Here is a 20,308-nt window from a genome sequence, read left to right on the forward strand (position 1 = left end):
GAAGGAAGATACTTATTGGTGGAAATAAATTTAAATGGAAAAAAGTGTTTAATAATAGGGGTTTATGCACCCAATCAACTTGTAGCTCAAAAGCAATTTTATAGACATTTACATCAGAAAATTGTGGCGATGGACTATAATTCTTTGATTGTTATGGGAGATTGGAATGGTGTTTTGGATACGTTAAAAGATAAAAAAAACAACTTCTAAGGAGGTAACCCATTCCAGATTACCTAAGTCCTTTTTTGCTATGAAAGATGACTTAGAATTAACGGATGTCTGGAGGTCACAACACATCAATGAACGTGATTTCACTTTTTTTTCTCATAGACATGATTCTTTCTCAAGGATTGACTTTGTTTTGATATCGACTGATTTACTTATAGAATGTAACAAAACTAAAATTTTTCCTAGAACCTTGTCTGATCATAGTATGGTTTGGATGGAGATTGGTCAAAAAATAAAGAGGAAATCTTGGAGAATAAATGAAAATTTGTTTAACTATGAAGAAAAGGTTAAGGCTTTGAAGATAGCTATGGAAGAGTTCTTTCAACTTAATATGCATAAGGAAACTTCTACAAATATTGTTTGGGATGCTGGAAAGGCTTATCTAAGAGGAATACTAATTGCTATGAATAATGCCTATAGACGCAAGCAAACTCAGACCAGATTTAACTTGGAAAAAGAAATTGGGATGAAGGAGAAATTGTTATTACAGCGACCAACAGATATTAACCTAAAAAACTCTATTAAAATGCTTAAAGATCAATTTAATTTGTTAATTGCAGATCAGGTGGCCACCAACTTGAAGTATATTAAACATAATACATTTGCTAATGCAAACAAACCTGGGAGGTGGTTGGCCTACCAAATACGCAAAAGACAAAAAGTCAGACTTATATCTAAAGTTTTGGTCAAAGAGCGTGAAATTCATCAACAGGAAATGATTAAAAAGGCATTTACTGAATTTTATTCACATTTGTACTCATCAGAAATTATAAACAGTAAGGATATTGATAAATACTTACAATCTTCATCTATATATAAACTTACATTGGAACAGCAGAAAATTATGGATGGTGAGATCACANAAAAAAAAAACATGATCACATTCGTCTGTTAACTATTTTTGGCACCCACATAGGACAAAAATTTGAACACAGAAAAATAGAAATACAAGTGGAAATGGTTTTTCTCATCAAGATGTAAAACACAACAAAGATCACTTTGCCTCTTCTTTGTAACTCAATAAGAGGTAGACTAGAAAATCCAGTTTCTAAATTCACAAATAAGGAAAACCTCAAAAGAATGTGGGAGAGCAGTTGTTAGTTTCTGCAGTTTTGATGTTTTCTGTATCTGAAATCCTATGTCCCTTCCCTGTTATAAGCTGCTGTAGATCTGTGCTGTTTCAGACTCTGTCTTCCCACATGCTCTGAAACACCTTTTAGAATCTGAATAGAAAGGCCTAGTTTGAATCAAGTTTTCTATTTAATTTTTTATTAAGAATGATGATTACAATAGTAAAAATTAATATAAACTAAACTTAGAGAAAGAGAATGGAAAAAAGAATAAAAAGAGTAGGAAAAAAGAAAAAGACAGAATATAAAGAAAAAGAAAAGAATATAAAAAACAATATATATATATATATATAAAAAGTGAATTCCAACCTTCATCAATTTGTTTAACTTCCATATAAGATTAGCCCTGAAATCGCCATACAAAATTTTGCAGCAGAGAGGTTGTTGCTGATAATTATCCAGTTTGGAAATAATAATAAAATAACAAGAAGTTGGAAGGGATCTTGGAGGTCATCTAGTCCAACCCCCTCCTCAGGCAGGAAACCCTATACCATTTCAGACAAATGGCTGTCCAGTCTCTTCTTTAAAACTTCCAATGTGTTGGAGTATTCACAACTTCTGGAGTCAGGTTGTTCCATTGATTAATTGTTCTATCAGGAAATTTCTCCTTAGTTCTAGGTTGCTTCTCTCTTTGATTAGTTTTTGTCCATTGCTTCTTGTCTTGACTTCAGGTGCAGGACAGAAACACAAGTACATTTCTTCCTACCATGTTGATGACAACTATCCTAATTTGTTAACAACTGCACTGAGTAATCACCACAATTAAACATGTGGGAAGAGAGCTGATCAGCCTCCCAGTTACCTCTTTAACAGAGGGAAAGAGGTTCAGTACTGAATTATACATTAATAGAGGGAGGAAATGTTACCCCTCATCCTACCAATAAAATTGGAAGATTTTACTTCTATGTTATCCTTAAGACAGCTCTATTCTTCCCCCCAATACTTTTATTTTTTCTCCTGCTATTTGTATTACTTCTAACAAACCCCTATTTAACTATTCCCTCCCCAAAAACTGGTACTATGTTTACTGTATGTCAGATGAGCATGCCAGAGGATACTAATTATGCTTCTTTTAAAGCATCAATTGATCTTGAAGTTACAGGCCATAGGGCATAATTGTCAGGATGATAGAGCTTTGAGGCAGAACAGATATCAGTATTGGTCTTTTGTTTTTGTTTTTATTTTTGTTTTGAGGCAACAAAAAGTTGCTGAAAGTCCAATTTCATAGGTACAATGTGATCATTAAGTTTTGTGTACAAAAAAGTGCCCTAATGATCAAGCAGATTACTGAAAAGTAAGCCAAAGCAATCTGCATAGCTTTGTTTGGTTGTTACTCTTCTATCAGTACATATTGCTACTGCAGCACATCTGAATTCTGAGACTGTAAATGGTGCCAAATTATGACTGTGAAGTAGATGAACATACCAGGAGCCTTTGGGCTGGTTGGAACTACTAATTTAAATTACAGTGGTAGATATTAAAAACTATAAACTATACCATGCTTCAGGGTGGCAGTGCTATAATTTGCTTGGTTACACTAGAGTTTAAATCGTAAAACTAATAGTTTGTGGTGATACTATACTCTTTGGCAGTATACATTGTGTGAATTGCAGTGATGTTTAGCATTAGTGCACAAATACAATCCACACTTCTTTCAAGCTAGTTGCTGAAACACTTGGTAAAGACCAATGTCTTGAACTGTCTTGTTTGCATATACAGTATACACATAAAGGCTACTCCAATATAATGTCAATGAGTATTATGAAGATAACAAGATGGCACGGTCATTTGAGGATGTCAATATACAAAGCCTAGATCCTCCAACATAAGATCAGCATTGCTCTATAAAGTAAGAAACAATGAGAGCAAAACGATATATGGACAAAATATCCTGCTGATGTATCATTTTAAGATTTAAATGTAGTGGCAAATCATAGAACTGACTGATCTCTTTGCATTTAGAAAACTAGGTTATCATTCAGAGAATGTGTTCCATAGGTTTCTAACTTTTTATACTTCAAAATTGGAAGAAACAGTAGGGATGTATCATCTACTTTTTTCTATCGAGCAAGGTGGCAGTAGCTACAGTAATTTCTTTTCTTTCATGCCTATATATATATATATATATGAAAAAAATGAGACCAATATAGTTTTAAATAATGCACACTGCTCGTTAATTAGGACTCTTGTGAATTTATCATTCATGCACAACAAATAAAATTAACATATCAATCATGTAAAACACATTGCAAATTGTTGGGTATTAATCCTGCTGTAATTGTTAATATATGCACAATAATTCACCAAAGCACCAGAGGGCAGGACAAGAAACAATGGCTGGAAACTGATCAAATAGAGAAGTAACCTGGAATTAAGAAGAAACTTCCTAACAGTGAGGACAACTAAACAGTGGAACAGCTTGCCTTCAGAAATCGTGGGCGTTCCATCACTGGAGATTTTTAAGAAGAGGCTAGACAGTCACTTGTCTGAGATGGTATAGGTCCTCCTGCTTGAGTAGGGGGCTGGACTAGAAGACCTCCAAAGTCCCTTCCAGCTCTATTCCATTCTAATTCATGCAGGCATAAAATTTTATCATATTATGGGATCTAGGAAACAGAATTGTAAGAGCTGAGTTTCATCTCTACTAGTATTTAATGCTGTACTTACTGAATTACAGAAGAACAATGATCAGAGGTAGGGTTTGCAAGAGGCAACAACTAACAAAATGTGCATCATGATGCAACTTCACTTTCTTACATATTTGCAATGTCAGGAGACAAGTACAAAAGGGAAGAGTTTAGTTTGTGATGCTACAATTTTGTTTTGTCAATTCTGCACCATTGTGTATAGGAACACAAGTATATTTTATGGGGAATTTTAGTGTTTGAAACAGACTAAATTTAGGCTTTTCACTGTAGATTAGAGTATAGCAAGGCAGGCCTGTGAATATTTAGAATTCTGGTATACACCTAGGATTTCACATGGAAAAATAAATGTCTTCAATATAATTGTGGAGCAATGATTTTTTTTCAATATAATTGTAAAGCAGTGGTCTCACTAGTCATATTTCATACTCATATACTGAATTTTAATTTATCATGTCACTAAATCCTGACCCGCTTTTCTTTAATCAGTGCAATAAAACCTATCAATTCAAATATCTATTACCCCTGCTTAGATTTTAATCAGGTTAAATCATCAGATATAAACATATTGATTTTACTATTACATCTCCCATAAGGGCCTTCATGCATTTGCCAAAAGAGACCTGCAGTGCATTAAAATAGTAAGTAATCCTCTAAACAATCAAAGGAGGTATTCATTCCTGTGAGAGCAAAGCACTTAAGCACAGGAATTGGCAATGGGCAGAGCAGCCTGAGTAATATTTGCAAAGCTTTGTATACGGCTGAAATCCTTTATTATCAGCAGTTTCCAAGGAAATAGCAGTGCATATGTGAATGATCAGGGAATTGACTCCAACTGTTTTTACAGGGCTACAAGCATTTTGTTTCAGCTGGTAGATCAAGCCATGGAATTGTATAGGCAGTAACCCTCGTCTCTTCTCCAGAAGAGTACAAAAACATTTAGATACATTTATGATTCCTAATTGTGGCTTTATGTTGCTGCAGTTGAGTCTCTTATTTGTCCTTACTAGTACACTTCTCAATATACTAGGTCCGTGGTGGCGAACCTATGGCACGCGTGCCACAGGTGGCACGCAGAGCCCTCTCTGTGGGCACGCGCGCTGTCGCCCCAGTCCTAGGCCTTCAGCTGGATTTTATAAAACCTTTTCGTTTTAGGCCTCCGCCGCCGTGTGCAAAAAAAAAAAAAAGTTCAATCAATCAATTTCAACTTCTCACGGGAAAAAAAAGATATCGCAAAGTTGGAATTGATTAATTGAACTTTTTAGTCCCACCCAGTCTGCCATTACCACTGAAGCCACGCCCACCAAATTGGCCATGCCCACCCAATGGGCCACGCCCACCTGACACCTGACGATACATAAGTGGGTTTTGGGTTGCAGTTTGGGCACTCGGTCTCTAAAAGGTTTGCCATCACTGTACTAGGTGGATGGGTTGACAAGATTTTCTACTAACTGATGAAGGCAGTAATTGTGAGCATGCATGTACCTATTCTAAGAGTTCTGTTTAAAAAATGTAGATTCTGAAATCCAAATTCATTCTCAACTTGCAATTAAACATCCAGACTCCATTTTTATCCGTTATTTTCTTAGATAATCCTGTTTTTTCCCCTCTGGAAGATAGGAAATCTTTTTCAAATGTTCCTTATTTTGTAATTTGGAAAACAAACTTTTGAGATCACTAAAAACCAAAACCAAAACGTAAATTGCAGACCTCTCTACAGGATGCCAAGTATTACCACTCTTATTAATTAGCTTCACAGCCTGATCCCCAACAAAATCAATGGCTAAAGACTCTATACCTTGAGGAAATAAAAAGATTGAAGGTGATTTATTTAGTAACCAACATTAGTTATGTAAAGGCTGATACGAAATTTCTAAAAGGTAAGGGAAAAATATGGACAAATCTATTGTCATTCTATACTTGCTGCTGAAAACTATTGTCCTTCCAATGATTTTGTATAATATATCTACAATTATGACACTGTATTTGTAATTCTATAAGCTGTGTTAATATATACTTCAAATTTATTTGCTATTAGTATTCCTTTACTTTCTTAAGATATACAGGAGCAAACCACATATTGCAATGCTGACATTTGTGTGTTCTCATCCCCGATGTTATCATAATTAGCAGAACAGCAGAAAGGAAAAACAATATATTTAAAATAAATTAACTTTTAAATATATCAAGGAATAAGCAAATTCTGATGTCAGAACTTTGGATGCAGTTGGGTGTTTTTTTTTTACTATATCATGTCTATTATCCTTTTAACTCTTATAGAATTCCTTACAAGCAGTAGAAGTATAAAGGTTTACACAAGCCCCTCTTTGTTCTGATTGCTTTTTAATCTTGTCTACCATCAAAAACTAACACATGTTCTTCCAAAAAAGCCATTATAAGAATCCCATTTGTTCTGCTGGTTAACTAAATTTCACATGATCCTCAAGTTCTGAATCTATATGCCAGACAGATATAGAATCTTAAAAAACAAATCAGCCAGTTCTTCTTGAAAAAGGAGAGGATTTTGTATACTAGCTACTTTAATAAATGATTCTAAGCAAATATTTGAATCTTAATCTGGGTTTATTTAAACCTTATTAGATTTATATCTTTATATCTTATTTTTAAGGCAAGCTCAGGCATCTAGTTCAATCCACATCCCATCTTTTCACCAATTTTTGAAGCTGTTAAATGAGGAAAGAAACATTTGAAGTTTTTCTTCATTTCTGATCCACCTATTACCTCAATGTTTCAATACTTGTACAGTACTGTAATCATAAAAGTGCAACATGTGCTTCTGTTAAGACTCTAAGGCTATACTTTAAAAAGAATCCCCTAAGCTTAGACCTCTACAAAGTGACTGATCTGATGAGAACAAGGCATGAGACTGGAGGATTTAGTCAAGCTTGACTTAGTACAGTTTCTCTTTTCCAATGCTGTCTAATTGCTCTGTCTGTCCCTATCATAAAAAGGTCACATAAACTTTTTTTATTTTTGCAAGCAATTGTTTCCTACTGTAAAATACCTTATTTATTATTTTCATATACACACACGCTATTTTGTCTGCAGACCCCTTAATATAATGAGTTTTGTATACTAACATATTTTTCAGAACCCTGCATGACAAAACCTGACAAAAAACAATGTTGGTTCTGTAAGCGTATTTGAGATAAGATCGTATCAATATATGAACAGAACCAATTTTTCTGCCTATGTATAAAACTCTGTACCTGCATAATGTAACATTTGTGTCTCTCTGGTCTGAGAGCTTAAAGGATATACTGTTCTGAGATCACTGATATCCAATCTAATACTGAAAGAACAGATGGTCACAAACTAAAGTTTTTTAATTTTTCTCCAAACTCATACCCCAATTCTTCATTATTATCCATAACTTGTAAAAACATATATTAAAATAGGATGATGACCAAAGTGAATAATCTGGGACATGGCTGTTAATGTAAGTCTTACAAAGCAATAAAAAAGTCACCTGGAAAGAAAATAATAAAAAGCTACAGCTTTGCTGACTAGATTCAAGAAAGCCATGAGCAGCATTTGATAGGAAGTTAAGTTATTCAATGCTATTGTCTTTCACAAATTATTTTTGGAAATGTATACACTTAATGAAGGAGAAAACAGGATACCCTTTGTTTCAAATTTCAAGTCAATAAGAATGACTAGTATCAGCATTGACGGAAAAATCAAATAAACATCCTTCTTTTTTTCTTTTAAAGGTAGAAACAGATGTTTAACCACTTTAGGAAGTAGGGAAACAAAACGAAACTGTTCTTGTTTAATAAACAGAAATCTATATGTTAGGCTGTGGAGATTGTCCCTAAAGACATCAGTACCCTTTTTGTGGCTGCCACAAAAGTTGGACCCGTTTTTTCCCCAAAAAAGTTTTGAAGATATAGGAAGCAAATGGCCTGGAATAATGTACATGTCACTGAGCAAAAAGGATGCAGGGAAAAACTCCTTTTAAGTTGAGCGAAAGTATAAAAATATCTATTCTGTGCATTATAAGCCAGCTGTGAATTGAAATTGAATATTCCCATAAAATAAAAAATTAAATAAATAAATAAAAATTTAATAAAAAAATAATGAATAATTAAATAAACAATTCCCAGCTCTACAGATCCAAGTTCTTATCAGATGAATGGACCAGTTGTTTCCTACCTATTGAAGTACTATTTCTAACTATCATGTTTTTCCCGCACAATCCTATTCCATACAACCTATCCATTCTATCATACCATTTATTCCATCCTATTCATTCTATTATTATATAGGCAGCCCTTGTATTAGTGAACTTGTGTCAAAGATTTTATGAGGTTTACACATTTCAAAGGGAAGCAGGGAAAAATATAAAAAAGTGTGAAGAAACTTTGATACAAAGCTTAAGTACTCATCTATGGATTCTATCTGTTTATTTTGATTGATATTCTAAATGCACAGAGTGGGGTTAGATATGCAAATTACACTGAGAGAAACAGCTCTATGAACATCTCCCCTTGCATAAACTGTCATTTCTTTATTTATTATATTTGTATCCTTCTGCACTCAAGAACTTTAAGAGGTTCACAAATATACAACAATTAAAATATTAATGGTTGGGTTGAGATTAGAAAATATTTCTATATAAAACATAATCAACTCCAGTTCTTGGCAAACTGTGAAATGCTATATGCAAATAACAGGCTTCTCCCATTGTAAGCTAATTTGAAGAAAATATGAGTGCAATGAATTTTTAGGCTAAGATATTTGTTGTCATTTCATGAACTTGAAAACCTTCCTATCATATTTAGCATATGTCTCAAAGCTACAAAATTGAAATTACTTTGCAATTAACCTACCTGGCACTGAAATCTATCTATAAAAAAAGTAATCATTTTAATTTCACCTTTCGATTGCAGTTTTAATTCTCAGAGTTAATCACGAACGGTGCAGTACACTGACTACCTCAATTATTTTTATCAATAACAGACCCAGAATTATATAATAATGGTCAGTAAAAAAGCTATTAGAAACAAAATGAAAATAATGTGCAATTTTGCAAAGAATACTTGTAATACAGGGGGGGAAAGAAGTTCAAGTCTAAAAGCTGAAACAAAGAATTAACCTACAGCAAAGTGATGCTTCCAAAGAACTAGTGAAATTTGTCAATAAAATTATCTTAAGGATATAAATTATAAAGAGATCATTTCAGCATACTATTATTATCAAATATGGGCTAGTGTATTAAATCCGCTGTATCATGCAGAACTTTGAATTGTCAATGAATTCTGAGTAATGGATTTACTCATATAATTTTTAAGGTACCCTTGCAATAATCAATTAATGCTGTTTTATATTCTAAAAGGTAGACCTGTCTTTCTGTATGTCTCTCAAAAGGTTTTTTGTAGAGACAGCTTTTTGGAGTATCAGAATTTTAGTGTAAATTAATGATGTAAATTAAGTAGAGCAGCTGATAAAATTGCAGCATGCTTAAGAAATGATAAAAAGAAAACAAAAGTTCAGATTTTGCACACACTTAGTAAGGGAACAGGCTGGAATTTAATGAGGCAAAGGCAATGGTGTGGTGGGGAATCAATATGGTAGTCATAATCATATCATCAAAGATATTCAAACTTGCTTAGATCTTTGAATAAGAGGCATCTAAAAAGGAGTGGGGTTCCAGTATCGCAATCACAGCCACTATTGTGAGTTTTGTGATGCCACCATGGACAGCTCAGTGCTGAGGTGTTCAAGGTTTCTCCCAATAGCTCTTCCAGAGATGTAAGATGGAGAAATTGTCTCTTACTTACTTTTTCTTAAAACGAGAGGGGTTAAATCAGGGGTCTAACCAACCCCCGGGTTGCAGCCCACTACCAGATCTTGAGCCCTTTTGAACCGGAGCCACGGAAATGGTAGGTGAGAGTGCTTGTGCGTAAGCGGCGAGTGCAGGTGTGCGCACTTGATTTGTGCAAGTGGCAGGTGCAGGTGCCTGCCACTCGCGCAAATGCAGCTGCATGTGAGCATTTGCCTGCCGCTCACACAGAACCATTCCCCTTCCCCTCCCTAACTGGTCCGCAAAGACAGAAAGGTTGGGGAACTATGAGTTACATTATGTTTTGCAAAAGTCAAGGATTCTCTCCAGGCTTACAGCATAGACTTGAATGCACACCAGAGACCTGAACTGCAAATGAATTGCATAGGAAATATACTTAAAAGCTCTGTTCATTAAGAATCAGGGATGCACAACTTCTTTCAGGTCACAGATAATACTTGGCCCTTGAATGACATTTTGGGGCCACTCAGATAGCTCAGAGTCAATAATGAATATAACCAAATTTATATTGATTAAGCGTAGTTAATCTGATCACCTCACTTTTGCTTAATATTTATCTTGTTTTAGACTAAAATAAAAATCTGGAGATAGTTTTCAAAGGTTGTTAGGTTTTCCTGGTTGGCTTATGTCCATAGATTGAGTACTTCAGAAATAATGTTCTTTCAATTCCCAGGATTCATATTGAATGGTCAGACAATGCTCAAGCCTCCAATGCCCCATTTCTTTGTCATACACTCTGCTGTGTCCTAACAATGTGCCATTATACTGGTATTATTTTTAATTGTCCCTCAGCCTTCAAGCCAATCTGATTATGAAATGTTTCCCAAAGTATGATTTTTTTATGTGTATGAGAAAGCAAACATCTTCTGTACTGCAGTCCATTTTTAAAAGCATGTCTTTCTCCTCAAATAATTGAACCATGTAGGATCCTTGTTTTGAAAACAACTGCTTTTGACTGATAGATTTCTAGAAAAGTAGTTCTTCAAATCCTTTCAAAGAAGCCTCAAGGCAGAAGTAAATACAAGAAGATCTCAAAAGAGGTCCGCCAAAGATGGTACTATTTTACTGCTAATATCTTTAGTGTCATTCCCAGCCCCCCAAAAAAACTAGAATATTCCCCAGCTTTGACATTTTGTGGCAAAATTCCATAAACTAGCAACAATTCAGTTGTGTCTATATGTGCAATGCTTTTTAAAAGCTTAATAAAATCTTACATGAAGATTGGCTATTTTATTTAGAACATTTTATAGAACAGCCAAGTTGCTCAGATGGTGAAACTATGTGAGCTGGAAAGACACAAAGAGACATTTAGCTGTTAAAAGATAAATAGTATCTTTCCTCCCAAATAATTTAATAGACTTGCTTAAGCTATTAAATACAAAACTGCACTGTTATTTGTTAGCTATAGTTGCGCAGTTTATTTTGTATAATATCTAAGTTCAGGTTGCTATTCAAGGAAACAATGCATTTAGGAAAAGGGTTTAAAAATCCTTCCTATGGTCATTTTATTCTTTTAACTAATACAAAGAATATATTGCATTAAAGCACATCGTAAAAGCCTCAATGACTTTGCTAACTATCATGAAACTCTAATTCTTTAAAATTAAAAAAAATCTTGCATAAAAGAACATTCTATGTAAATGTCCCTATGTATTAAAAAAATGCAAAGCAGGGTGCAGCCATGTAAACTGACTTGGATGGAAAGTATCTGATAAAGTTTAAACAAACTGTGTGTCTCTCCCCACCTTTTGGATAAAACTGATTAATTTACAGGGAGGTAAATTATCTACACCAGACATGTCAAGCACAAGGCCCGCGGGCCGGATGCAGTGGTTTCATGTGGCCCATGAAGCCATCCTGGAAACAGCGAGGGAACGGCCCCCACTGCCATGGCCCTGGCCAGCTGGGAGCCAATGTACAATTTTGTGGTGGCCTTCTATGCTGAAACGCGTTCAGTCTTAGCTCCACAAGGCCGTCTGGAACCAGCGAGGAACCAGACCCTGCTGCATTGGCCCCACCCCCTGGGTGCATACTGGGGAGGTGTCACCCTTTGTGAGGAATTAAGAAATGCACCATCGCCTGGAAGTGGCCAGCAAATGGCCCTCGCCTACTTCACATATCCGGCTTGATGGGCTCCAGGGGAGAGATTTCGGCAGGCAGCGAGGCGCTCTCCTCACAGCACCAAGAGGCTGAGCTGGCGGCACGAATCCAAAAAGAAGTGTGAGGCCACCCAGCTCCCAGCCTGCCCGGTTTGGCAGGCAGTGGGATGCTCTCCTCACAGCGCCAAGACCTGAGCCGGGTGGCGCGAATCTAATGAGAAGTGCAATGCTGCCTAGCCCCCAGCCTGCCCAGTTTCAGCAGGCACCAAGGTGCAAAACTGGCGAGCTTCGCACCGCCCAGCTCAACCTCTCAGCGCTGTGAGGAGAGCGCCCCGCTGCCTGCTGAGACAGGGCAAGCTGGGGGCTGGGCGGCCTCGTGCTTTTTGGATTTGCGCCACCCAGTTCAGCCTCTCGGCACTGTGAAGCACCCTGCTGCCTGCCAAGATGGGGCAGGCTGGGGGCTGGGCAGCCTCGCGCTTTTCAGATTCACACTGCCGAGTTCAACCTCTCGGCACTGTGAGAGCGCCCCGCTGCCTACCGAGACCAGACAGGCTGGGGACTGGGCAGCGTCATGCTTCTTTTTGGATTTGAGCCACCTGGTTCAGCCTCTTGGCGCTGTGAGGTGAGAGCCCTGCTGCCTGCCGAGACAAGGTAGGCTGGGGGCTGGGCGACGTCGTGCTTCTTTTCAGATTCGCACCGCCTGGCCCAGCCTCTTGGCGCTGTGAGGAAAGCGTCTCGCTGCCTGCCGAGACCGGGCAGGCTGGGGGCTGGGCAGCATTGTGCAGGTAACGTCGACTCTCACGCTGTTCATGGCATCCCGTCCCCCAGACCCCACCAAGCCAGATATGTGAAGTAGGTGAGGGCCATGTGCTGGCCACTTCCAGGAGATGGTGCATTTCTTCATTCCTCACAAAGGATGACACCTTCCCAGCTGAGTTTCTTGCCTGTTTTTCTCCCTCCCTCATCTCAAATATTTTCCCACCAATCTGTACTTAGGAAGCAAGGAAGAAAAGAAAAAGAGGGAGGATCTATCTATTCAACAACATTGAATATTTGTTTGGGTTCATAAATTGTCCCGTGATCATATGTACTGTTTGGTTTTGAGTTAGCTCAATATGGGAACTCAAACACTGAGGTTTGTAAATGTGGCTTATGACATAGTGTGTGGTTTTAACCAAGTCAGTTATGATTTATTCATCATATAATGGTTAAGCAAACTAGACTTAGTGAAATATATGAACCTAGCATTTGGCTCTTCAAAGTTTGGACCTAAATGAGGATTGACATTCCTCCCCCCCATATTTCTTTTTTTTATTGGGCCCCACTGCAGGCCAGTTGTTGTCTATGGCAACTATTTCCAGGAGCTAATAAAAAGCCATTTAGTCATTTCCACTCTTTCTACTTCTGCTAAAGGAATCTTTAGGACAAATTGCAGTATCTGAGCTTTTCTTTCATTATCTTATTTTATAAAGTTTGGGAATTCCTAGGCTGGTGGGAGAGGTGCAGAATAGCTTTAGCTGCTCTCAAGTTACCTAGAGTAGGCTTGATGATTTATGTTGTCATGGAGTTTAAAAATAACTTTGCAGCAGCTGAGAAAATGCAATTTGAGTATTTTAATTGAGAGAGGGGAAGTGAGTAGCAGCCTTCTAGAAAATTCAACCTCTTTTTTTACCCAGGAACGAGTGGTATGCAATGTGGACAGGTCTATGTTACTGAAATGGGCCATGCATTGGTTTCTAATTATTATTTAGATTTTGGAGATGTGAAGGAATTAATTTGTCTACATACATTATTATTGGTTACACAATAAGCTAGAATTTGTAGACTAGATTTGGCGTTTTATCCAGCTATCAAGTCATTTTTATTATTATCCCAAAATTACAGTAAAACTATCTAATACTCCTGTCTCCTATTTTCCCCACAACAGCAACCGTGTGAGTTGGGCTGTGTATGTGTGTGTGTGTATAGCAACTCTCCAGATATCCTCTCAGAGCCACTAACTAGCTTTTTGGACAGAAAAGTCAGGAAGATGCAAGGCAAGCAATATTTGGGATCTACCACAGATTCTTTACACATTCTTCACAGACTATATACAGCTAATGCTAAGAGTAAACTGAGAAGAACAATTATGAGAATATGCTTGTTAAAAGGTGGAAGGGTCATGGGCCAGCTTGTAAGGCCTGCTATGAATACCAACCAGACCTTCAAGTCCTTTATGTAAAGATATGAAAAAGGCCAATACTGTACTACAATTATTGAGTAGCCTTTGAAAGCATTTTGTGATCTGAAAAGTTGCTAAGATAGGCTTTACAAACTGAAAAATATTGCTATGCGAAGATTTTTAATAGTGGCAAATATGGGATGGTGAATCAGAGGTCCTGCATGTAGTATAAATCCAATTCAGAGTTCCAATCTCTGCAAAAAAGTTCAGAATAGTCAAAGTTCATAGATTAAGAGTTTGGCTAAGGTTGGTTTCAAGGAAGACAACAGTCTAAATCAGGGGGTGTCAAACTTGCAACGTCATGTGATGTGTCGCAATGTCACGATGTCTTAGTGTTTGAGCTCAAACAAAGGCTTCTGTTTCAGAGGTTCCTGCTCTCTACTCAAGCACAATTAATGGTATTTAGGTTGAATTATGGTTGCTGGGCTACTTGCAACTAACAGTCTACTTAAAATAACAAATTCTGAATAGATTAATACTCACAAAGCATACTTCTTAGCAATCTGGCTCTGTTCTGCTCTGTGACACTTAACTTGGAAGCAGATGCCCTCTTATAGCTTTGTTCTTTTTCCAGAGTCTGAATTTAGGACCGTGGTGGTAAAAGCAATTCTCCTAAGATCTCACAGAAAGAGCATGACTCACCAGAGTCATGCCATATTTTCTATCCTTATCCAGAAAACTCCTCTAAGAGGATCACAAATGGATATTTGAGTTGCAGGTCTTCTCCAGGTTTAAGTTTTATGCTTGCAGATTCATATTTGCTTGAAGCACTAGTCTCTCACTAGTCAGCTTCATCTCTAGCTCAATATACCCTTTATGATTGTTATCTTGTGTGGGTGTTCTATTCAACTATTGATAAATAATTTGTCTAATGGGGAATGCCATTGTGCCTTTTCACAGCTTCCATGCTCTTTTTTCATTTAAAAAACAGGATCTCAGTTGGGTGTATATATCTCTTTATTCCTAATCCCTGTAGAGCTAGCAATGATTTTTCACTTCCTGTTGCACTTTCTCATGCCTCTCTTAAATCTGAAGCATATCCTAATTTGCCATAAATCGTTTATTAGACAATAACATATAGGCTCTTGCTTCTTGTGCACAATAGATGTTAAAGCTTATAACAATATCACTGTTCGGAAAATAGAATCATTCCTTTGAGGTACACAATCATCTTCATTGGACCTGATTCATATTAGTTAGAATGAAGGTCTAACGAAGCTCATATTAGTTAGAATGGTTTTGCTCTGTTATTATATTCTGGAAGGAGGGAATTCAACCTAGTATCAATCTCATATCCACAGCCAGCATACATAATTTTTATATCAACATTATATTTGATAATTTATATGGTTTATAATTCAGAGTCATAAAGATCCACAATTCAACAGAGATTCCAGTTGGTGCATGATTAAAAAATACAGTACTTAAAAAACAAAGCCAATAAACTTAAAAATGGAACTAAAAAGGAGGAACGATGTACCATACCCCAAATAAACACTGCAAACCAAATGAACACACTAACAATGAGCTTTAGGGAAAAACAATAACAGGCCTTTAAAGATTGTCTTCTAAAGGATTGCAAGGTTGGAGTGGGCCGAACCTCTAGCAGGGACGCAGTTCCAAAGGCAGATGTTGAAATAGTGGAAATACATTTCTTGGGACCCAAGAGATAGAGTAACCTTCTCCTTCCCAGTTGGTTCACAGATGATAGGCAGAAATACAGGTAGTCCTCATTTACAGCCACAACTGGGATCAAAAACTTGGTTGTTAAGCAAAAGTGTCACTAAATGTGATTGTCCTTACAATCTTATTTCAGCCTTCCTTCATTTTGCAATTTAGCAAAGATTATAAATGCAAAGATTGGTCACAAAGTTTCTTTTTCATCGCTACTGTAGCTGCAAACGGTTGCTAAATGAAGCAGTCACTAAACAAGGACTGTCTGTAATGGAAAAGAAGCAATCCTTCAGACAGCCAGGAACTACATTATGAAGGACTTTATAAGTGATAAAACAGCGTATTAATGGCACCCAAAGCTTAATGACAATCAGCACAATTTATATGGCAAAGGACAGCTTCACACAGAGCATGCTCTGGGCTTTTTGTCAATAAATAAATAAAATGCTGCAACAATGCACATCTGAGATTAATAATGGAAGACTAAAGTGAAGATATAAAAGTGGAAGGTATAATAGAAGAATCAGCAAATGTAACATCTATTTGATATTTCCTCAGAAAGTATCCATGTACTGTACTTCAGTTTGCAGAGGCTTGAGGACAATTTCCTAGTCAAAAGACTGCCCAACTCCAGTCAAAGAATAAAGAACAAAAGAAGGGAGAGAATGGAATTTTTAAGCTGCCATCAGCTTTAGAAAATATCCTGTGTAGACATGCATGTTTTATCTGTCTCAATCTTCCCACTGTGGTACAATTTATTTGAATGTAATATCTTCTTTCTACACATTAAGAATGACAATCTAATACATCAGGAGGGAACCCATGTCAGACAAGATTACTCTTCCTATTCTCAAGATAGATTTTTGAAGATTACTGTAGTAGTTATGCAGCTCCGGTATGCAGATTGCATTTTTATTTAGCGTTTTGGAGAATAAAGCTATTACCTAGATCAGGGCAGTTATTTTTACTATTGATAGGTACAACTGCTTTCAGAATAATAAGCCCGATAAATTTTTACCACTATGCCCTATGCATTTTTTTATTTGAAAAGTAGCTTTGGGAAAAAAACACTAACTATACTGTATAATATCCTAATATTCTGATAAGCAGGCCAATGAAAAGCAAAATGCAAACAAAATAATTAATCTGAAATGATTCCAGCAACAAGAAACTCTGCAATATCAAATGTTTCAAGGCAAAAACAGAAATAGCAATGCAATGACTACAACTGGGAAAAGGTATCTCCAAAAGAGATACATCCAAAAAAGCAATTAGTCTCACATAACAATTTGACCTATATGATCCTTGATGCCTTTTTCATGGCAGCTGCTACCCTATGGACCATCTTCCTCCTGAAGTTAAGCAACCATTCTATCTGCCTATGCTTCCAAAACATACTGATGAGTCGGCTTTTCCTCCAAACGTTGGGATAAGATGAGGCAACTGCATGTTCAGCTTGTGCCATGTTTTTGTTTTCAATAATGATGGTGTTGATAGTTTAAATATGGTTTTTATGTTGCTTTTACTATTGATATTTTTAAATACTTGTTTGGAAACTGGCCCGAGGTTGGTATAAGATGTCTGGCTATATAAATGTTTTAAATAAATATAACATTTCCTTGATGTTTATTCAATTGCAGAAATATAGAATGTGGATTCTCAAAGCCCTGCTTCCTCATAATAGAAAACATTCACATGGGAAATAACAGAACATATAGGACAGAGGCAAAATTTTTAAGTCAGAACATGCAATACTGGTTATAGTTGGCTCTGCTACAAGTCAAATGGGGGCGGGGAGGAGGAGTGGTCAAGCCACACCTGTGGAAGATTCACATGCTTTTGTGTATAAAGCGGAGAAAAAAAATATGAAATTAAATCAGCCCCAATGCTTGCCTTTGAATGGACTAAACAGATGGAAAGTGCTTGCTTTAAACATGTCTTTATCAGAAATATAATCCGCTATGAGTTGAATGGAATTATCTCAAAACCTTTTAGAGCCACTCTTTCTTTTCTAGCAGAAATGTTAGTTATGAGTTCCATTGTGCCAAGGACAGACCAGTCTTTTTCCAGACACTTACCCTCTGACAGCATGAATAAGTCTCAGTGATGGATAGGCAGTTCGCACTTTCAATTTATTCTTAAGGATTAATGCATTAACCCACTCCACATGCTTCTCTCCGCCTTTGACCATGAAAGCAGGGATCCAAAGGACACTGTCATTCAGCATAGATAGTCTATGCACAAATTTTTCTCTGTCACTCTCATTCCGAAAGCCTCCAAATGCTTTTTGTACAACTGATGGGTTCATGGTAATAAAATCTGATTTAGTTCCCACGTCTGCAGCAAACTCCACCACAGGAGCTAGATTGCACCTGAAGAGGAAGAGATTAATGGAAAAATAAAAAAAAAACGTGAAACATTAACTCAGGTAAAAACATGCATGAAATAAAAGCTGAAAATGAAAAATGCAAGGCTATTTCAGAGTAAGTAAAAATCCCGGGGCATCTCACAGGTTTAAATTAACCCTGGGCTGAAAAAAGCTCTGTCCTCATCATCTTAAGAATTTAGGTGGAGTCCAGAAGCAATTTCAATTTTGCTGATACCATCAGATACAATTTATTTAACTGTAGACTTAAATCTCACTAAATTCAGTAAATGGAATACCAATCTAAAGGACATTTCTAAATAATTCAAGTAACAAAGAAAGTTTTACTGTGCATGAGATGCAGGCATCAAACCAAAGATTTTCAGCTGGCATACAGTGGTATGCTAGAAATCATATTCCAATAAGAGGCGAAAATGATATAAATTTGGATGAATGAAAACTAACAATACAGTTCATGGGTTTATTTCTCTTCTGTAAAACTATAATTCAGTGGAAATTAGTGGATATGCATCAAGGGCTGCACCAAACGTTTTGAGGCTTACAGCCATAGAGCTTTTGAGTTGTGCAGTCTTGTACAAAATGGTCCTTTTATGCCAACAAAGTGCTCCTTTATAGAAATACATATACAGTACGTATGCAATGTGCAGTTAATTTCAGGGTCGATATGAACCTAAATGAGAATCCTCTAGATGAGCACTTTGTGACTGGATTTTCAGAGCCTAATGAATTCAGTTTAGATACAGAACTATGAAAAAAATAGTTGCTCTTATAATTTGTCGGTATTAACTAATTAACTGATCATGATCCAATATCAAATATTCCATAAAGCCTAGAATGCAACTATGTATAGGGTAGTTTCTTTTCCTCTTTTTTATCATCATACTGCATTTGTTAGCATGAGGAGGAACATGGATTAGTAGCACTGCAGCAATCTGCAACAATCCCATCTTCACAGTAAAAAATTTAGTAAGCTTTTGATCTTCAGGTTGCTTTATGCAGAAGAATTTGAACAACACCACCACAGTTCTTGGTGTCCAAGATCTCTGCTTTAGGCTTCCTATGATTCAGTCTTGACGGCAAAGCTGTTATGGGTCTATATGGTTTGTCATCAAAGATTAGTCCATTCTGGGTGGTTATTCTTTTAAAAAACAAACAAGCAATGCATTTTTTATTATTAGATAAAATAATACATTCTAAAGAGGAAAAGGGAAATAAAATCTTTATAAGGAACCATGTAAGAAAGGCGTGAAAGTTTTTGGTAGGAGATTCTAGCAAAATCTATCCTTCTGAAAATGTGATATTTAACAATAGGTTGAAAATGTACTTGTTGAATTCTTGTGGTGGGTGGCCAGCTACATCCAAAATTATTAAAAGCCATTAGGAGACTATCTAACCCAGGGGTCCACAATGCCCATGCTGCGGCCCACTACAACAAACGGGCTGTGGAAGAGGCGGGTGAGCATGCATGCGAAGCTCCATTTGTGTGAGTGGCTGATGCGCACGCTCACATGCAAAACTCCATTTCTGTGAGTAGCAGGCTCGCACACAAAGCTGCATTTGAGTGAGCAGAACCATCCCCCCCCCTCCTGGTAGTCCATTGAGTAACACAGAATCATTGCCTCTCTCCCCCGCTGCCAGTCCACCAAGCCAGAAAGGTTAGGGACCGCTGATCTAATGTTCTCTCATTACATTTATGAGCTCTTTGTTCATAATATGTCCACTCTTATAAGGCAAGTCAAACAAACATTTGTAGAATATAACAATGAAGGGATGGTAACAGTTGATGGGGCTAGCCTACAATGTCTCTTCCAATGATTCTTCCATTGACAATCTTCTGGAACTCTTCTGGTCTCTAGCTATCAAATAATAAATAATCATATTTTTCTAAAAGTTGGGCTTTTTAAAAAACAATTCACCATTATCTGACAGTAAATGATCAATCTACATACTTTGTGGAAGCATTTATACTCAGACTGGGATTAGAACTTCATGCACAACCCAACATAACCCTTTCATATAAAGAAAAACACCACCTAGATAATGCCCTTTTTATAAACTTCCCCTTTTCATATAAGAAAGAGTGCAAAACTTTGGGCAT

General features: G+C 36.8%; 1 protein-coding gene across 1 annotated transcript in view; it reads right to left on the reverse strand.

The window, feature by feature from the left end:
• ST8SIA4 (ST8 alpha-N-acetyl-neuraminide alpha-2,8-sialyltransferase 4) overlaps positions 1 to 20,308 on the reverse strand; it is a 68,632-nt gene that overhangs the window by 12,134 nt on the left and 36,190 nt on the right. Inside the window, exon 4 of the mRNA XM_015817311.1 lies at positions 17,903 to 18,196. Coding sequence (XP_015672797.1) covers positions 17,903 to 18,196 — 294 coding nt within the window. The remainder of the gene's footprint in view (positions 1 to 17,902; positions 18,197 to 20,308) is intronic.

The sequence above is a fragment of the Protobothrops mucrosquamatus genome, unplaced genomic scaffold (genome assembly GCF_001527695.2).
Source record: "Protobothrops mucrosquamatus isolate PMUCROS unplaced genomic scaffold, P.Mucros_1.0 scaffold571, whole genome shotgun sequence".
Taxonomy (NCBI): Eukaryota; Metazoa; Chordata; class Lepidosauria; order Squamata; family Viperidae; genus Protobothrops; species Protobothrops mucrosquamatus.